This window comes from Prionailurus viverrinus, chromosome A2 (assembly GCF_022837055.1).
Source record: "Prionailurus viverrinus isolate Anna chromosome A2, UM_Priviv_1.0, whole genome shotgun sequence".
NCBI lineage: Eukaryota > Metazoa > Chordata > Mammalia > Carnivora > Felidae > Prionailurus > Prionailurus viverrinus.
Genome location: NC_062562.1, coordinates 131,306,153 through 131,326,248, shown reverse-complemented (window position 1 = coordinate 131,326,248; position 20,096 = coordinate 131,306,153). Strand labels below are relative to the sequence as shown.

Below are 20,096 nucleotides of genomic sequence, written 5' to 3'. Positions count from 1 at the left end.
GCCCCTTGTTTTCCTCTGTAGTTCACCATTTTATGAAATAGAGTCCCTGGAAAGAATTTCTCATTAATCCCCTTTCCCTTTTCTTTTTGCTCCAGGTCTTATCCAGGTTCTTCAGAAGTCCACCAATGACACTCAAAACTAATCAACCTAACTATAGATATATCCATGGCAAGCTAGAGCTGAATGTACAATGTGAAATGCATGCAGACATAGGCAAGAACCAGTTCTAAATGTGCTCTTGGCAAGAGTTTGTTTAGCATTCCTGCACAGTCCGTGCCTGCTTCATCATTGCCTTCTAACTGTTACTGCTGTGTGTCAAAATCATACAACTACTCACATCAATATAGTGTTTTTTGTTTGTTTGTTTGTTTTTGGTTTCTGGTGCAATCATAGCATATGTTTTTGTGGCAAAAAACAAGCAGTTTCATTTTTGTATCAAATAGGATTCTTGGGCTAATCTCAGAACTTGAGACCAACAACACCATGTTCTGTGTTGTAAATAGTCAGATCACAGGTGACCTTTCAGGCCACAATCTGTTCATGAGTCAGAGATACTATTACTAGAAAGACGAAGCCAAAACTCTGACTTTGAGAGATGAGTTTCTTTCCTTTATGTCAGAAGGGACAAAGCATTTTCATTATTATTATTATTATTATTATTATTATTATTATTATTATTCTACGTTACATTCCATTCATCTTAGATTGTCAGCCCATAAAGGGCAAGGGCAGTCTTTGCCAGACTTGAATTGTGGCAAGTAGAATCATTGTAAATATTGTTTTGACAATGATGATGAAGAACTTGTTATTGTCTACGAGGTAGACCTACTTCATTGACTTCAAGTAGTTTTTTAATTATTTTTTTTTCTGTTTTTGCTTTGAAAAGTTGTAGGACTCTGTGATTGAGTTTCTCTGTGCTGTTTAAAAGTTTTAAGTAATGAATTTGTTGTTTGCATGGACAAACAGTATCATTGAAACTGAGGTATGGGTCTCTACTTCACAGAATGATTTTGCTTTCTTTCAACCTTCACAGAAAATACTTATGAGTCTCTATGAGGTTGTTTCTCACAGCCATTTAATTTCAAATGAATTGTTAATAGGTATTAAACTGATTATCATTATATGAAGGGATAACATTATGAATGATAAAAGACAGCTATTTATGGTATGGCTTTCAAGATGGCTATGCTCTACACTTAAGATTTTCATCTTAGGTAAAAATTTTAAAATCCTTGACTCTAACTTAGGTTTATATGCATATTTGTTAATCCAAATTAATTTTTTACGTAATAGCAAATGGGGAGAGATGAACACAACACCATATTTGGAGCCAAGGAAATCCAAGGAAATCAAATCGAATAGTTGAAATATAAAAATTTTCCTGATGCCACATGCAGAAACGGAAACACACACACACACACACACACACACACACACACACACACACAGACGAGAAACCCTGCAAAATCTTAAACCCAAAGGTGACTGATTCAAAGGTAACTGGTGGCATTGTGGACATTGTGTTGAGGAAGGACAACCAGGGAGGCATCCCAGAAGGCTTTACAGTGGCCCTGTTGAGGGATACAGAAAAATCCACCTTGTAATAGCAGGATGAAGCAGGACTGTCAATAGACTACTATTTTAGACTAACATTTCAGAATGGGTGATTGGGAGAGAGAAAATAGCTGGATTTGGTTAGAGGATGGCAGGATAACAGGTTCAGTTGGAAGTATGCTCAGTTTTAGGTGCTTAGATATGGGAACAGAGATCTACAATTTCCAAGTTTGTGTCAGATTCTGTGGGCACAGATCAGAACTGGAGAGAGACTTGGCAAACCATTTGTCAGCAGGTGATTCTAGAAGGCTTGGCTCTCTCTCCAAAAAGGAAGAATGTATATGGATAGGAAGGAAAAAGTACAGTTTCAATAATTGAAGTATTCATTAAATGACTAGAATGTACCTAGTGTGTAGTAAATTATTTCTGATAGGTGCTTTATTTAATCCTCCACTACCTTTTACAATTCCTTTATTGTTACCCCATTTGCCTCAACAGGTAATGAATGCAGATTTTGAGAGATGCCTTTACTAAAATGAAAAAGCTAATAAGTGTTTAAGATCTGGGTTCAAACTCATGTCTCACAATACCAAACTTGATGCTATTTGCCTACACCCCAGCTTTTATGCCTCAGCATCTTGGGCATAGAATGCTGGATGGCACCAACATTTAAGAGAGCTAAGAAAGGAAGTTCTATAGAAGAAGGCTGGGGAGTGTGAGAGACCCAGTTCAAGAGAGGATAGACTCCTGAAGGCGATATGCAAAGTCACAGTTAGGGGACTGGTGACTTCAGTAGAGCAGTTTCAGAGCACAGTGAGGGCTGGATTGAGTGGGGTGAAGTGTGAAGGGAGGGGAAGAAATGAAGTCCATGGATGGTACTACTGTGTTCAAGAAGGGGCTGAGGGCTAGGAGAGAACATGCAGCCTTGGGAGTTACAAGGGCATTTGTGAGTAGTAGGAGCTATATACAGAGCTGTGCTGGGGATTCTGTGTGCTTAGATCTCTAAGCGGAGCAGTGTGGAATCACCAGGGTTGTGAGCAGTCGAGGTAACTTCATGAATGAAGAAAGGCAATTCTGGATGCAAGCTTCTTCTGAAGTCTTTTAAAGTGTTATCAGTCTACTGTCTTTTCAACTCTTACAAGAGTTGTTGATCTCTTGTAAGAGCTCTCTGAAAGTTACTTGAGATAATCTGTCAAGATATACAGACCCTTGATTATTTTTTGAGCAAACATCTTCTAGTACCTCAGTATGAGGTCATATGGTATTTATGGTTATAGTTAGAAAATGACATCATGGGGACACCTGGGTGGCTCAGTTAGTTAAGTGTCAGACTCTTGGTTTTGGCTCAGGTCGCGATCTCACGGTTCATGAGATTAAACACTGTTGTCAGCACGGAGCCTGCTTGGGATTCTGTCTTTTCCTCTCTCTCTGCCCCTCCCCAACTTGGGTGTGCACACTCTCTCTCTGAAAAATAAATGAACTTTAAAAAAAAGAAAAAAAATGACATCATGAATTAGTGCTTGTCTAAAATGTTCTAACTTGGTTACTATACCATTATTTTCATCCATCTCATGTACCATGGGTTATGTTTTCTGTCCTGTGTTTTGATCTCTACTGTTAATTTTGTTTGGAGATTACAGAAGAGTTTTAGACCTCTCTAAAAGCCCATTACTTATGGCATGTTCTGATTTTTGACAGATTCATGTGTTTCTTCAAGCTTTTAAAGTACATTCACAACAGTAGCAATAATTTATTTTGGGAATTGGGGTTGTATCTAAATCTCACTGTCTAAGACAGAATTATAAAATGGATTTCCAAAATTGTGGTCTTTTAAAAACCATGCAGTCAAAGCATTTACTATCATTTTTTAAAACGTGAATTGCAAGTTCAATATGATGCTCACAGTATTTAACAGAACATGTCTCTTCTTTTTTCATGTTTTGGAGTGCATTTTTTTCTATTTCTCCATCCTTATCTCCTTTTTGACTCAGGCATTGCTCTCCTGGGGGGAATCACTGTGCTTCATCCTGTCTGTAGATCCTCAAGGTACCCAGAGGTGACTAACCCATACATACTTTCTCTCTGGTTTTAACATCCTAGTCCTGTCCAGTCCTGTGAAATGTTTCAGAAATCAGTCTCTAATCACTAGGTAAGGCTAAATGGTGACACCCTACTTACCCCTGGACACACACACCCGATTCCAGGAGAGTTAAGCCATATGGGGATTGTCATCGTGGCTCTGTGTTTAATGCTAGGAGAGGAGTCCAGTCATAGCTAAATAAAATGTTACTATCCATTACTACTCAAGAGACTGCTTTCATGCCACATACTTGGTTAAGCTCTGGGGACATGCTAGTATAGTAAGCAAATAGATGCAATCGCTTCTCTTGAGGAGTTTATAGTCTAGGGAAAATAAATCTCTTTTAAGCAACATCATAGAAATGTAAACCAAGCTTCACAGCAAGAAAGATAGGCATTCGTCATTTGTTATTGAAAACATATTTTTTGAGTAACTATCACGGGCGAGGTGCCTGGATGAAGAGTGAATATAGCAGTAACAATGGCACAGGTCTTTCCAGGGCTATTCAGGAAATATCTTTGTCACACAGGTTATTGAGTGCTAGTGTTGATATTTTGTATTGTTTTAGTAAATTCCCTATCTTTGAAATTCGTATTTGTAACACTTATTTGACCTGGAAGTTGGTAAAGTATATAAGACTGACTCTCTTCAAAAATATGTAACATTTAGGGGCGCCTGGGTGGCGCAGTCGGTTAAGCGTCCGACTTCAGCCAGGTCACGATCTCGCGGTCCGGGAGTTCGAGCCCCGTCAGGCTCTGGGCTGATGGCTCGGAGCCTGGAGCCTGCTTCCGATTCTATGTCTCCCTCTCTCTCTGCCCCTCCCCTGTTCATGCTCTGTCTCTCTCTGTCCCAAAAATAAATAAACGTTGAAAAAAAAAAATTTAAAAAAAAAAAAAATATGTAACATTTAAACATGACAGCAGGTTTTAGCTCTCCAAGTATACTTCCTCTTCACATTCATTTTTCCTAGTCGGTAACATTTAATAGTAAGCAGTATAACTGGCTGTAACCAATATGATTATCTTCATATATTCTATAACATTTCTTGCAGTTATTGCCAGCTTTCGAGGAACGGTACCATATGGCCTGTCATTGGAAATTGGAGATACAGTTCAGATCCTGGAGAAGTGTGATGGTAAGTGGGCTAGTTACCCCACTGTGGTTTGAAGCTATATACCCAACCTCCTCACCACTGGACAGTTCATAATGTTTACAAATTCTGTCCTCCTATTGATTTCTGGAATTTTTCCAGTGGTCACAGTGAACCATTTTTGACAAAGTTTGTTTCTTGCAATGTCTGGCTTATGGAAAAGCATGATTTGCTATTTTTAAGCTGATTTTATTGTTCCTGATAGTATGTCTTTATATTCACTAGATGCCAACATAGAAAGCAGTTGAGGCTACTGTATTTGTGGGAGTTCATGATTCAGTGCCAAACTAGAAGGTCTTTGTCAGAATCTCAAGTGTCTTGTAGGTGCCCAGGACAGGAAGAAACATACATCCAGAGCAGAAATGGCTTCTGCAAGGTTAGGTAATCAGAGGCCTTGGGGAAGGCTTGAGCCAAGGCCAACTCTGCTCTGGTCCTGCAATCCTCTCTCCACCCCTAAATTTGAACTAAAGTTATTCAATGCATTTGAAATGTTTGTGGAATATACTATAAGAATTTTATGATTATTATTGATTTATGCAGCATGTAACTCATTAAATCAAGATACTTAATATGTCCTCAGATGTTTCCATTCCTGTAAATGGACTTGAACTCTAGTATTTAAAGATCCCAGTTGAAATGACTACTCTTTTTTTTCTTGTTAATAAAATGGCCACATTTTAAAGCCCTTCTAGTATATCCCAAAATATTCATTTTCTTCTGAAATGCTGTCTTCAGTAGGAATTTATAATAGGATAACATCCATGAAACTGTATTCCCCAAAACAGAACTATTAAGTTCACTTATAACCTGGCATTAAATGGTGTTGATACATGAACATTTATTCTGCCCACTATAAATGAAATCTTTAAGAATACAGGTTGTCTAGGTGGCTCAGTCGGTTGAGCATCCGACTTCGGCTCAGGTCATGATCTCACAGCTTGCGTGTTTGAGCCCTATGTCAGGCTGTGTGCTGACAGCTCAGAGCTGGAGCCTGCTTCAGATTCTGTGTCTCCCTCTCTCTCTGCCCCTGCCCTGCTCGCTCACACTCTGTCTCTCTCAAAAATCAATAAATCTTAAAAAATTTAAAGAAAATATATAATAAGGTCTTTCTTGTTATTGCCAGATGCATTTTGTCTATGTTTACTTTGTGTACAGGTAAATATAAAATCTGTTTTGGAATGGTGCATAAAAATGGGCTTCATAGCTAACAGGAGCTCCTTTGTAACCTAAAAACCTTTCTCTGTGATGTAATTGGACAGAGACCTCTGTATGAGATTTTTGCAGTTCTCAAAAAGTTTTGGTTTCTGTTAGAATAATTATTTAACATTGGATATATTTCTTGGGTATGTCTTTCAGGGATATAATAAATCCTGAGATATACAGTTTCTCCTCAATTCATTCTGCTTGCTTCAGACTGATTTTAAAGCTGTTAAGTATGACATTTTACAATATATCCGTTTCAGAAAACTTATGAGGAACAAAAATATTTAAATACAAGTTCAAATATTTCCTTTTAAAAATTCAGTTTGTTAAAAGGTCCAATTCAACAGAATATTTGTTACATGGTAAAATAATTTCTTACCAAGAAACAAAATGGTTCTGTGCTTGAGGAAATTCTAAGTTGAAAATAATACATTTATAGGGGGCTATCTATTTACCATATATATTCATATATATGCTCTGTGCTTGTTTTAAGCAGTAAAAAGATATGTTACTCTTTAGGGATAGTGCTATACAATTGATACAGAATTGCTTGGAGGTTAAGTCTTAGGCAATCTATAGAATAAAAATTAGGGTCAGATCATTACTAGAACATTTTGCTGATAAGAGTGCCCATCACTGTTATTAATGGATGATAACTGATTTCCCACTTCTTATGCTATCAGACTGATCCTAACCCTAGATGATGGGCTGAAGGATGTGAAAATTCACTCTATGACTGTTGGCTGAGCCCTATTGTTTGGAGATAGGGTCTGGACCTTGTAGTCAGGCAAAGATAAATTGGAAACATATTAAATCTTTTGCAGATTCTTGAATTTCCCTGAGACATAGTGTATAGCCTTTTTTTAAAGTAGAGAAACTATACTCAGGTAAATTAACCTGCCCTAAATAAAATAATAAGTAGCAGAGCCAGAATTTAAGCCCAATCCTTTGATTCCAAACCCTGTACTTCTATTATGCATGTTTCTATTTTTCATATAAATTTCCATTACAATTTTTAAAATACTTGTATTAATAGAATACTTAAACTAGTGGTCTCTTGAGCTATAGTCTAGCTTATTTCCAACCCCCATCTTTTCATACATAGAATATTTACATATAGGGTAAAATTCTATCAGTAAAGGACAGATTGATTTGTAATCACTTTTCTTTAAAACATTACAATGGTTTAATCAAAATAATGACCATGATTATTTCTCCACAGGCTGGTACAGAGGATTTGCTTTAAAAAACCCAAATGTCAAGGTAAAAAATATTACTCCTAACCATAATTACGGATTTTTTTAAAAGTTATTTTACTTTATTTCATTTTACAGTTGTAATTACAGTTGGAACTCTTAGTTGAAATGCCAAATGGCAATTCAGATTTTCATAATTTTGAAAATTCCTTTGAACTTGGATTATCATTAAGACATGCTACTCAAGTGGTAATCCAACATAGCTCTTGCAATTTGTACTGAGAAGACCTTAATAAGCTCATTATATATAAACAAAATCTTTTTGAAGTGTTAGTTTAGCAGAGGGCAAAATTAAAATTCAAGGGGAAATTAAAATTCAGGGTAAATGGATATTCCAAAAGAAATATCAATTAGAGGTATTTAATCTTTAAGTTTTCTGTGGTATCATTTGTAAAATAGTGGTGTGGAGAAACACATTTATTTCAGCAACCTGTCCCTTTTGGGTTTGGACAGGTGAAACATGGGGAAACCATATTATAAAGAGCTTCCCCTTCTTACCATTCCAGACAGAAGCTAAGACTCCTTGTCCTTTATATGTTTATATACATCCTCAGGAATTATAATAGGAAGTAGTATGGTTTTTGTTTTACCTCTCATTTGTATACTTTATGACTTTGGAACTAATCCTTACTATTATCTGTGACTCTGCTTTAACTTCTCAATCCTTTAGCCATGCTTCGTACATTCTGTAATACTCTCTTACATGTCATGTTCACTTGTTGGTTTAATTCTGGCTTTATTAGGATTTTAGATAAGAAATTGTATAATTTCTTATTCTCAAAATATAATGCAAGTAATCGAAATTCTTCTGCCTGCCTTTCTGCTTAACTATACCTTTTTCTGGATCATCCAGCTGTATGTAATAACTGTATTTTTATTTATTTTTGGTCATTCTAAAGGAAAGCCTGAGGGGCAAAAGAGTATAGAAATTTCATATTTTTAGTATTTTAGTCCTTATTTAAAGTTATTTTTGTTCATCTGCAAGGTACATGCAAATATAGTTTTAGTACTTAATTATTTATTTAGAATAATTTTGAGAAAAATAGGACTTATTTCTGCCACTCTTCTAACCTCAAGTTCTGACTTTTTCTTATTAATTATAATTACTCTGTTAATCCTACCATTTTGAGTTAATTTAAATTTTGAAGGAAAAATATATTTTTAATGTATATCTTTTTATTACTGTTGTATGTACAGAATTTGCTTATTAAATTTTATGTTATCCTTGGATCCACAATGGTGATAACATATTCAAATGGCATTTGCTTTCCTAAATATTTAATTGAATTTGTCATTTGATTACACATCAAAAATCATTCAGAGGATATTGTCATTTAATGGACAATAAAATTGATGCTAATTTTTTTTTATGTTGCTTCTTTCAACATCCCATTTAGAACAAAGGAACAATTGCCTTGTCCTGTCTTTTCTCTACAATAAAAAGCTTTACGCTAGCGTGTGTCTTTTGTTTAATTTTTGTTCCATCAGAATGCAGCCTGCTGATTAACTCCTGCTATGTTTTCATCAGAGATCTTCCATAACACATAATATATGTATTGTCTCCCGATTCACGGTGATTTTTTTGTGTGTCTGTATTTAAAAATAGCCACGAGTGTTTTAGAGAGAAGTAAAAGAACAACTACCAAAACAATCAAAGAACCCTCTTTGAAAATCATGCAATATTAAAAAAAAATTTAATTCAGTCTAACATGCTTTCTATTCTATGCAGAATTCCTGAAAATTTTTAAATAACTCTGTTTTGTAAAGAATAGATTTTTGAGTGAGATTTAATTTTTTTTTTTTGTTGTTACTATATTAGCTTCAGAGAATCCCTGAATTTGTAAACTAGTCAGTGGTGGAAAATGAAAGGAATGGGTCCAGTGTGATAGAGATGTTGTTTTTTCCTATTTCTGATATTGCTCTGGCTGTATGACTGTAGTGTATGTCTATGACTTGTGAACACCCTCTCCACTCCCCCCTCCCCCCCCCTTATCCATCCACTAGCACCATAACCTTCATGTTTTCTCTTCCAGGGTATCTTTCCTTCCAGCTACGTTCATTTGAAAAATGCCTGTGTGAAGAACAAAGGGTAAGAAAGGAGTTTTATTAATGGAGGATTTTCACAGAACCATTGCTTATTTTAGAATTTGAAAGGCTTAGTAATTGTCTTGAAAAATGAACTATAGGAGATCATGCCATTGTCTGTGTTGTCTGGTGAGAGCGGTTGGTGGAGATAATTTAATGCAGTCCGTCTATGTGTGCTAGACCTGAAGAGAGTCTGAGGGCACCAGAGGTCTCTCATTGTCCACAGATCATGGAATCAGCCTAATTGTAAGCACAAGGAGTGGGTTCTTTTTGGTTTTCTGCTATATAGAAAAGCATGTCAGTCAACCCCTGGAGTGCTGAGTCATGTCTCAAACCCTGGGAATTTCCTAGATTTACCATTGATTATAAGCACCCAAGTTTGACTGTTTTTCCCTAAATGGGGATAATACCATGTTTTCGTGTCACCTCTTCACAAAGCCACTCTTCTATTTTAGGGAATGGAATTTCTGTACTTTGAGCTCATTGATCACCTAAGATTTCTCATATATTTTAAAAGTCTTTCCAGTCTGCAAAAGTTCTTGAAGTAGCTGTCAGGATAGCAGGGTCATTCAAATAAAATACCATAGTATAAAACGGTAGAACTTCCTTATTTAACTGCTTATCTTGAGCAGGTGATTCATTGTAAGTGGACTGTGGATTTGGATCCAAACATTTGCTGCCAGTGCCATAAGAAATATGCCCTGGATCACTGAATGATTGTCATTTTATGACAAAAGAAAGAAGACAGATTCAACTGCAAAAATTACATTTTTCTTCAAATAGAAAAAAATAGCAATTTATTTGAATTACTAAAGCACATTTTAAAGTATAGTAAATGAGATCTTCAAATTTGAGTTTTACCAAGAAAGTTCCAAGGATGCTATTTAAATGGATGATTCTTATATCTACTGTCTGTAAAGGTAGAGTATTGATCTTAGTTCAGTGAAATAATCTCTGCACGTGGCTGAGAATCTATGGTATAAATACATTCAGAGTTTCCTATATGGATAAAACTTAGAGTCTAGGAGATCCTTATACTATATGTATATACCATATATACCATATACTGTATGTATATGTCTGTTACTTTTTTTTAAGTTTATTTATTTATTTTGAGAGAGAGAGAGAGGCAGAGAGACAGAGGGAGAGAGAAACTCCCAAGCGGGTTCTGCGCTGTCATTGCAGAGCCTGAAACAGGGCTCTATCCCACAACACTGGGATCATGACCTGAGCTGAAATCAAGAGTCACGTCTCAACCAACTGGACCACCCAGACACCCCCTATGTCTGCTACTTTAAGCCATATTACTATCATTAGTAGTAGCAGTAGTAATTATTTAAAATAGATTAAAAATGTAATTCTAATATTAATATTTACCACTACTACTGTTTTTTTTTAGAAAGTTACGTTTTTTTTTGGTCTTTTAATGTTTATTTTATTCTTGAGGGAGAGCCCACGCAAGTGGGGGAGGGGTAGAAGGAGGAGGACAGAGGGTCTGAAGTGGGCTCTGTGCTGACAGCAGCAAGCCCAATGCGGGATTTGAATTCATGTACTGCAAAATCATGACCTGAGGTGAAGTCGGATGCTCAATTGACTGAGCCACCCAGGGGCCCCTACTACTACTGTTTGAATAAATGTGTGTCCTTTGGGAATGTTATGCAGCTGTAACCCACCAGAAATGAGTCAAGCAGAGTTATCAGTCCTTTTGGAACCTTCCTGCCAGGCTCACTTTGATTCTGTCCAGCTCCCCTCAAGTAAACCAGAGGAACCTCTAGAAGATATTTAAACCATAAGCTTACTCTTTGTTCTGACATTTCTGCTCTAGTGATCTGGGCTGGACAAGGTGGAACCCCCAAGGTCTCTACCCTGACCCTTAAAGTGTCCACCTGGGCAAACTTATGCAACCAGTTTTCCTTGTTGCCTTTGTCCCAAGCCCAGCCCTATGCCTTCAACTCTCCAGAGCAAAGGGCCACTCAGCCCACACCTTACACTCTGACCAAGGGAAAGAGAGGATGTTAGCAAAGATGATATCAGTCATCACTTGACCCGTTGGAAGTCCTACCTCTCAAAGCAGATTGGGTGGGACATTATCAAAATAAATTCCTTCTTTTATTTATAAATTTTTGTCCTAGGCAGTAACTGGTGTGTATCTGACCCCCTTCCCTGAGCCTGAGGAAGTTTAAGCATGTATAAAGTTGTCTCAAAATTTAGTTGTGTAAGTTTAAGACTTGGTTGTGGGTTCTCTGTGTGATACAGGGCATAATGAGCATTAAATAGCAGAGAACACTGAGGGTAGGGCCCACAATGATTTTCAAAAGAAGAAGAAGAATTTGTTATTGGAATTGATTGAGACCCTAGATTCTAGGACTATTAACTGGAAGAAAAACTTTAGTCTGAAAAACATTTGAGAACACATATTGCTAGATGATTGCTTTCCCAAAGAACTTGTTTAGGATTTTGTTGTTACCTCTCTTACTGCAGGATTAGCAGCTTGGGGTGCCTGCCTGGGTGGCTCAGTTGGTTAAGCATCTGACTCTTGACTTTGGCTCAGGGCATGATCTCCTCGTTCATGAATTTGAGCCCTGCATCGGGCTCTGCGCTGACAGCCTGCTTGGGATTCTTTCTCTCCTCTCTCTGCCCTCCACTTCCCCTCACTTTCAAAATAAATAATAAACTTCAAGGAAAGAAAAAAAAAAAAGAAAAAGAAAGATTAGCAGCCTGATGGCCCACTGGAATGAAATTGCTGCAAAGTAGATCTCAGAGTAACTAAGCAAAATGTAATTTCAGGGGCAACTACTTATGACTACTGGAACATTGATTTTTGCTTTTGGTGTAATTAAGAGGAAACAGCTGCCTCGTTGAAAACGGAGATTTTGTGGAGCTTCTTAAAAATTTACATTTTGGTGGAAGAAACCCCAAATCAACTTCTCACAGACTGAATTGCCTTTACATTCAGTCCTGGGTTTCAGAGCTATGTAGGGCTGATGGGGGTCCTTAAATTAAATTATAGTTGATGAACAGCGAGGCCACTTCTGTATTGTTTAATTGCTGCTTGAGGTCATGCCACTTTTTAAACGTTAGCTGGGTTGTCGGGTTGTCCTGGAAATTCATCGTTCCCTTCTTGACCTTACATCTGATCATTTTATAATCTGTGTCTCCAAATATTCATCATTTAAATTGCAACAGCTGCTTCAGAAGCAAAATACATGAGCTACCATTTGCAAATGCCACATGTTGGCTTGAGAAAAGGTTCTGGATATGTCGCAGTTCATATACTACTGTTTACTTTTATTTCTAGGTTTAAATCCCGGTTTTCCATTTTCAGCTGTGTTTCCTTAAGGTCTAGAAAGAAGGGAAATATTAACAGAGCAAGTATTTTAACAGCACTATGAAATGAGGAAACAAGGCTCTCTTGGTAAAGATTTTAGTTTTCTTACTTGCTGTCAAGAAGACTTTACAAAAGACAATTATACACCCTTTGGATATAACATCACAAAGGAGCTACAGACCAGTTATTAGCCTCATGCTAAGAAGTAATTTTCCCTTGATCATCTAGACAACCTGGTTCCCTGTCTTAAGATGTTGTTACCTTCTACATATTAGATATTGTCCTTGAAAAAATACATACTCAATGTTAAGAAACTAATCCATCACATAGCAGGTAACACTCTTTTGAAAAGTTGTAATAATAGCCACTTAGGCATTTTCACTTGAAACAATTTGAAAAAAGAAACTTGAGGTGAAGAGAAAGGTTGTTATATGTCAAAGATAGACACAGAGGGTAAATGAAACCTTCTAGGTTTTTTTTTTTTTTTTGTCCCTATCTTCATGTGTCTTCTCAACATCAGAACCACTGTATATATCCTAGTAGATGTTGGTATGAATGTTTTCCAGTATGGTTGTGACTTGTGGAGAAAAAATAGGAAGAATATATTACCCTAATCAGAGAGAAGAACATTGTGCAATGGATGTTCGAACATTTATGATTTCAGAAGCTCTTAAGCTCTATGATGCATGATAATATTATTAATATACTAATCTTTTTTCCTGGGCCCACTTACAGATAGTAAAAATGAAGTGTTAATAAGGTCAAGTGAGTGTTCAGGGGCGTCTGGGTGGCTCACTCGGTTGAGCATCAGACTTCGGCTCAGGTCATGATCTTACAGTTTGTGAGTTCGAGCCCCGCATTGGGCTCTCTGCTGTCAGCACAGAGCCTGCCTCAGATCCTCTATCTCCCTCTGTCTCCCTCTGTCTCTCTGCCCCTCCCCTACTCGCGCACTCTCTCAGAAATTAATAAACATTAAAAAGAAGAGCAAGGGAGTGTTTAATCTGTACCTCAGTGTGTAGATATTTATAACACTAAGTCACTTTGCATGTTTGGAAACATAATATCCTGATCATTGAACAAGTCTGTCATTGTCTTTGAGTCCTATGTTCATAATGCTTAGAAAGCAAAAGCCATCTCATAGTTGATGTGAGCTTGGTGACCTCATGTTACATGAAGGCTTTTGGGTTTGGGGAGGTTAAATGAGTCGTTCAGCGGTCAAATTGTGGCTGGAGCAGAACTCTTCTGTTAATATTGCTTCTTACCACACTCTTCAAAGTTGACGTTGATGAAGTGGGTGGTCATTTTGGTATTGCAGTGCCATAACCCACATGACATCCCTCACACAGGTCTATGATAAGATCCTGATTACTGTGTGCAGAACCCAAAACAATTAGGCAGTTTCCTTTTCTAGTTTTATCTTTTAGAGGATTTAAAATAAAATTATTGTCAATGATAATGACCTGCATACTTTGTTTTTCTTTTTTAATTTCACAGGCAATTTGAAATGGTTATTCCCACTGAAGACTCTGTTATAACAGAAATGACATCGACATTAAGAGACTGGGGAACCATGTGGAAACAGCTCTATGTGGTAACTTTTTAATGGCATATTTTTTTGGATAGAGAATTGTTTTAAGGATACTTGAACAAGGGTAAGCACTGACTGATAATTGAGCACCTGCTCTGAGGCACTTGTACTCCTCCAGAAATTGGAGATACAGAGCCTTACAAGACATAGTCTTGTTGTAATCTGTGTGTCCACTAATCATGTGTTTTGTGAGTTCTTATTCAAACTGTAGGAATGTAAAACATGATTTTTCTGGCATCTAATCAAATAGAATGGTTTACATGGAACTTGTGTTAGGCTTTCTGAGTATTTTTGATCTTCAAAGAAAAAGAAATTCCTTTTCAGTGCAATTGGAGTATTGGTGGCATTTTATTCTAATTTTCTGTAAATGATTCAAGTGTACTGAAAATGATAGACTCCTTAGGCAGAATGAACAAGAATATTCTAAATATATAAGGGAAAGGAATGTTTCTTGAAAACAAGGGGGGGGTCCATGTTTGGGGGTTATGTTTTTATGTACGTATTTACTTATTATAACAAATTGTCTTTATTGAGAGCTTAACTGTGTTGCAAACCCTGTAGAAGTACTCTATATGCACTATCTCATTTAATCCATACAACCACTCAAGGAAATTGTGACCATGATCATTCCCAGCTTACTAATGAGAAAAATGAGGCAGAGAGTGAAGTACAGTACTTGCTCTGAGCCAAGCAGCTGGAAAATGGCCGAGTGTGGATTCTTAGGTGAATCTAGGGCTCTCACTTTGGATCTCTGAACATGTCTGAGGAAGATGAATGCTATTTCTCCTTTTATTTTCAAAGACATTTATAGAACAGCTTAATCATTTGAGGGGATGCGTTCAAAATACAAAGGTGTACTTAGCCTGACAAAATGATTTGAAACAGCTTGTCAAAGGGAAAATCCAAATTAGTGAAGGACATTGGCACAGAATGACAGTTTTTATTGTCTGTTACATATAAAATGCAATAGGATATTTCACTGAAATAAGAAAATCTTAAAAATAAAACCCCTTTTGATGTTGGATTTCTCTGACCATGCCCTCCTAGAGCTGGTGGCTTTAGGACTCACTACTAAAATCCACAGGGCAGTCTGAGATGAAATGCCAGTCTAAGCTTTGCTGGAATGAGGTAAATGCAAAGTCAAGATAACTGAACTCAGGGGCTCTGTGCTGAGAGGCAGCAAAGGAAATGCAGATCTCCCTTTCAGGTTTTTTTTTTTTTTTTTAATAGGAAGAATATAAAATCCAAGTATTATTTCACTTAACATAACATTCATTGTACATAATATTAACGTGGAAATGAAACTATCTGAAATGTTCAGGTCATTGCATCATTTAAATACCCAACGTATGAGTTATAAAAATAATGGCAGTGTAAGTGTCATCCATTTGTGGAGCTAGAGCACCAGCACTTTCCCTTTTGTGAGGCTGCTTGTGGGGAACAAAGTTGAATTTCCTCTTGATTCTGCCTTATCTAGCTATTTTTACCTGGTTTTCAGGTTGCAGGCATCTATTTTGGGGACATACTTGATTGGCTTGAAAAAATCTCTGTGTCGTAAGCTCTAGGAGTAACCTTCCACCTTTTTAATGTCCTGAGTAATGGAGATGGAGAGAAAGTTATTTAAAAGTTCCCCCAGATACTGGCATGGTAGTCTGTTATGTTAGGAACAAATATGAAGTTTAACCTGGAGAAAGCAGATTTTTGACCTTGAACATGGGGTTGACTTGGCTATTTATGTTGGGCCTTTTGGTTTCTCTCTTCCTGATAAGAATGTTTCAAGCCCAATGTTTTAGTTCAGATTCATCATACTTGAGCATCCATGTTCTTTTCCAGTGTTTTTTAAGGCACCCGGATTCTCCACTGGAAGATGTTTGATGAGGATAATAATATCTTGTAAATTGTAAGCAGTTTATGAGATAGACTTAATAGTAGTAGAACATTTAGCTTAAAAGCTCACGGTAAATACTTAAGAAGTGCTAGTTGCTCTTTTTAATGTCATTGGTAAGAACCTAAATAATATTCTTTAAAATATCACTTAATAAAATATCAGGAACGTAACCACAAAAAGCTTAGGAGAAATACAGCAGCCATCTTTTACTAAGTACTTCTGTGCAGGCCTTTGTCTCAATATTTTATACCTTTCTTCCCTGGGGCTCTGCCAGATTGTTTTTATTCCCGAATCTTATCAGAGATAACCTATTCAGGGTCCCACTCTAACTGGTGAAACTTGAGTCTGAAGGTAGATCTGCTGCCCCAGAACCTATGCTCTTTTCATTTTGAGGCAAATGAGAACTTCCCCATTCTCTAAAACACTATAATAACCACAGTTCAGTTTTGGCTACATTTCTGATGCATTGCAGGAGCTTACAGATAATCTTTTGTTCCAGGTGTTTAATATTTTACCCTACCCTTTTCATTTACTGTTACATCAAGAGGATTTTTGATGTTTCTAAATAGTCTTCATAACTGTCCAGTTTTTCAAGAATCATCATTTTATGACTAGCTGCCAGACCAGATAGGTACTGGTTCCACACATTAGGAGAGCAGTTTGCTGCTCAGGGCTGAGGTATGTCCGTTTTCCTAAAGGGAGAGCTGACCAGCTGGTTTGCATTTTTCTGAGGGAACCAGCTTCCTTCTCATCTTAGCGTTCTCTTAAACTTAGGTACTAAAGGGGACATCATTAGAAAATTAAGCCCATCCTCCTGCACGACTACAAAACACCTTCCCCAAGAGCAGGGAAGGTGACTCTCGCCCTGTGACAGTCACTTCAAGAGGGAGCTGCCTCTCCATTTTCCTGCACAAGACTTGACTTATTTTATGTCTTCCTTATGTACTTTCTTTGACTCTAGTGGACCTTTCCTCGTGACCACTGACATCCTCAAGGTTTTCCTGATCTTCCCTGATTGTTTCCCATGACCTAAACAGAATCTACCTCTCAGGATTCACAGTATATGACCTCCTATGAATCACATTATTTTTTCATTCATTCTCCAGCGGCTGGGGCTGCCCAAGACAGACATGGTGTCTGTGGTTGGGAGCTTACACCACGTGGAAAACACAGACACTGAGCAGTGAATTACTAGAAGATTGCATTACAGTGTCCCTTTAATGACTTGTATGGGTGTGTATTACATGAGTAAAGAGTGAGAATAGAAAGGCAAGCTCAATGGAGTGCTTTAGGAGTTATGAGTGTGATTATTTGTATCTCAGAAGACCAGGGATAGTATTATGGAGAATGCTTCGTGTTTCACCAGCACACTTGTTTAACCTGCACAGTACATTAAAACACTTTAAGTCAGCAAGTATTGATAAGGCAGAAGACATGTCGATTTTTTTTAAATAAAATTAGAAAAATGTGTTCTGACTGAGCCTCTGTACCTACCCATCACACAGAACTTTGATATTTCTAGAAGTTTATCATTGTAGAGAACTTCAGATATATGAAAATCTCAATACTTTAATGTCCTGTATTGATGTTTTAGTAGAAAGTTAAAGCATAGCTTCTGGTTAAGAAAGATGAAGGGCAGATATTGAGAAATGGTTTTTGCCCTAAGCGCATGGGTAAGAGATGTAGAGTAGCTTTTGGTAAAGACACAATATTTGTAGAGGGCTTATTCTGGACCAAGCCATATTAATAACGGCCAACATTTACGTGATATTTATTCTAAGCCAGGCATTATTCTCACAGTTTTAGTATATGAACTCATTAATCTTTACTGTGACCCTACCAGGTAGTTATTATGATACTCCTTCTACAGATAAGAAAATACACACAAAGAGGTTAATTGCCAAAGGTTTTTCAGCCAGAAAATGGCAAAGCTGGAATGCAGGTTAATGAGTTGGGCTCCCGAGTCTGTGCTCTTTGTCACTGTGCTGTACTGCTCTCTTCACAAACATTGTCTCCAATCCACAAAACAACCTTATGGGGAGATCATACTGTCTCTGTTTCACAGATGACAAAACACACTCGCAAGGCCTATAAAACTAGTAAGTAGCAAAACCAGGATTTGAAGCCAGGAGTTTAACCTATCTTTCTTGCATTAAGCCACCTTGCTTAATGAATTTCTCAGGGGAGAATATCTTGAATCTACATGAATGTTTAACAAGTAAGAGGGAAAATACCATTTTTTTTTTTGGGGGGTCTGACTAGTGACCAGAGAGTAGCAGTGAATGAGTCTGAGAGCCCTCGGTGTACCCAGCTTATGATGGGAAATACAGTAAACATTAAGAGCAACATGCAAGAAATAATTAGGAAACAGTATTTTCCTCTGAATTGGCCTTAATTGTATGCAGCCAGTTCAGAGAAGGGGGATGAGAACATGGGCAAAAGTTATCAGGGAAGATTCCCGACAGAAGTGGAATTCAGGTGGAGCCTTGAAGGACATAGAATTGGGAGAGAGCTACAGAAAGGAGAGTTTGAGATGGAAGGGGAGACAGGGTGTGCAGACTCCGGGTACAGAGGCGTAGTGAGGACGCTGTCTGTGCTGGGGAGTCTTAGAAGTGAGGTACACTCTTGGGCAGAAGAGCAGCATCGTGAACCTGGATGAAAGCGTGTAGAGTGGCAAATGTAATTGACAACACGAGGGGAGAGGTGTCTGTTGACAGAGAATCTGTCAAGCACAGAGAGGGTAATAAGCAGGACTTAGCCTTCCCTTTTCTCCACGGCTACCTCACAACTCACTATGGGGACTGACCACCGATTCCACATTTGTGTCCTTCCCAGAGAAATGAAGGCGATCTCTTCCACCGGCTGTGGCACATCATGAATGAAATCCTGGATCTGCGGCGGCAGGTGCTGGTGGGCCATCTGACCCATGACCGGATGAAGGATGTGAAGCGCCACATTACTGCCCGCCTGGACTGGGGCAATGAGTGAGTACTTGTCCGTCACGGGGAATGGAGGGTGTCTCTGGTGACAGATGCCACTTAGGTGTGAGCCACTACTTGATAATGTCTCCAGAAAACACCATATGGGGCTTTTTCAGCTTTTTTCCATTTGTGTGCTTACTTCAGACTGTCACTGGTAGAGCTGAGCACCGCATCCTCTAGGGCTGGTAAGGGTGACAGGAAGTTGTTTGTTCTCTAGTGCCCTGTGAGGTCAGATGGCATGCATGTGCTCACGGAATATGAAATGTTTACAGGGATCAACCAGATATGGCTTCTGCTAAATAGGTCTTATTTAAAAATAGGCTTTGGGTTTGGCATGTGTATTTGCTTTTAATATATACCACTTCCGTACCATGGTAATATGTCACCAGAGTAATCTGGAGGGAGACACTAATGCTAACAGCTCCCATTAAAAGGCTTAAAACAGGTGCACCGGTGGGGCATTCATTATTGCCCCAATTCTGCCTGTGTGTATATATTAGGCTCTTTGAGGAGCTGCTTGGGAGAACTCCGTAAAAAGCAGACCAAGATTTACTTTTAAATAAAACTCTAAGTGACTAATCTAAAATAACAGCCAAGCACTGTGGTAAATCTCATCACTTAAAGCTCTAATCAAGGCTCATGTTGTACTAATACTAAGTATGAATGTTAATATGTGAGTGAGAAATTAGAATAAGCTTTGACTGTGATCCTAGGCTTGTTGAAAGAAGTTAAAAGATCCCTCAATGTCATATTTGGTCATGTCCTCCTTCCTTTCCTCTCCCCAAGTCCCTATTTGCTGTTTGGACCTTGAAAGGATCTTAGGACTACAGAATGAAAGAAAGGCAGGCAGAAAAGGAGAAAATGGCCGGGCATATACCACAGATAAATTTGCCTCTTACTGAATCTGGAAAAACTGATTTGAAACTAGTGTGCTTTTTTCTCTGAGCATAGGAAATTATTTTATCAGAAGCCACTTTTTCTTA

General features: G+C 37.8%; 1 protein-coding gene across 2 annotated transcripts in view; it reads left to right on the top strand.

Moving 5' to 3' along the window:
- Positions 1 to 20,096, top strand: part of DOCK4 (dedicator of cytokinesis 4) — a 432,507-nt gene that overhangs the window by 179,295 nt on the left and 233,116 nt on the right. For both annotated transcript variants that reach the window (XM_047849499.1, XM_047849498.1), the window contains exons 2-6: positions 4,686 to 4,769; positions 7,210 to 7,250; positions 9,277 to 9,332; positions 14,151 to 14,247; positions 18,968 to 19,116. In XM_047849499.1, the coding sequence (XP_047705455.1) occupies positions 4,686 to 4,769; positions 7,210 to 7,250; positions 9,277 to 9,332; positions 14,151 to 14,247; positions 18,968 to 19,116 (427 nt within the window). The remainder of the gene's footprint in view (positions 1 to 4,685; positions 4,770 to 7,209; positions 7,251 to 9,276; positions 9,333 to 14,150; positions 14,248 to 18,967; positions 19,117 to 20,096) is intronic.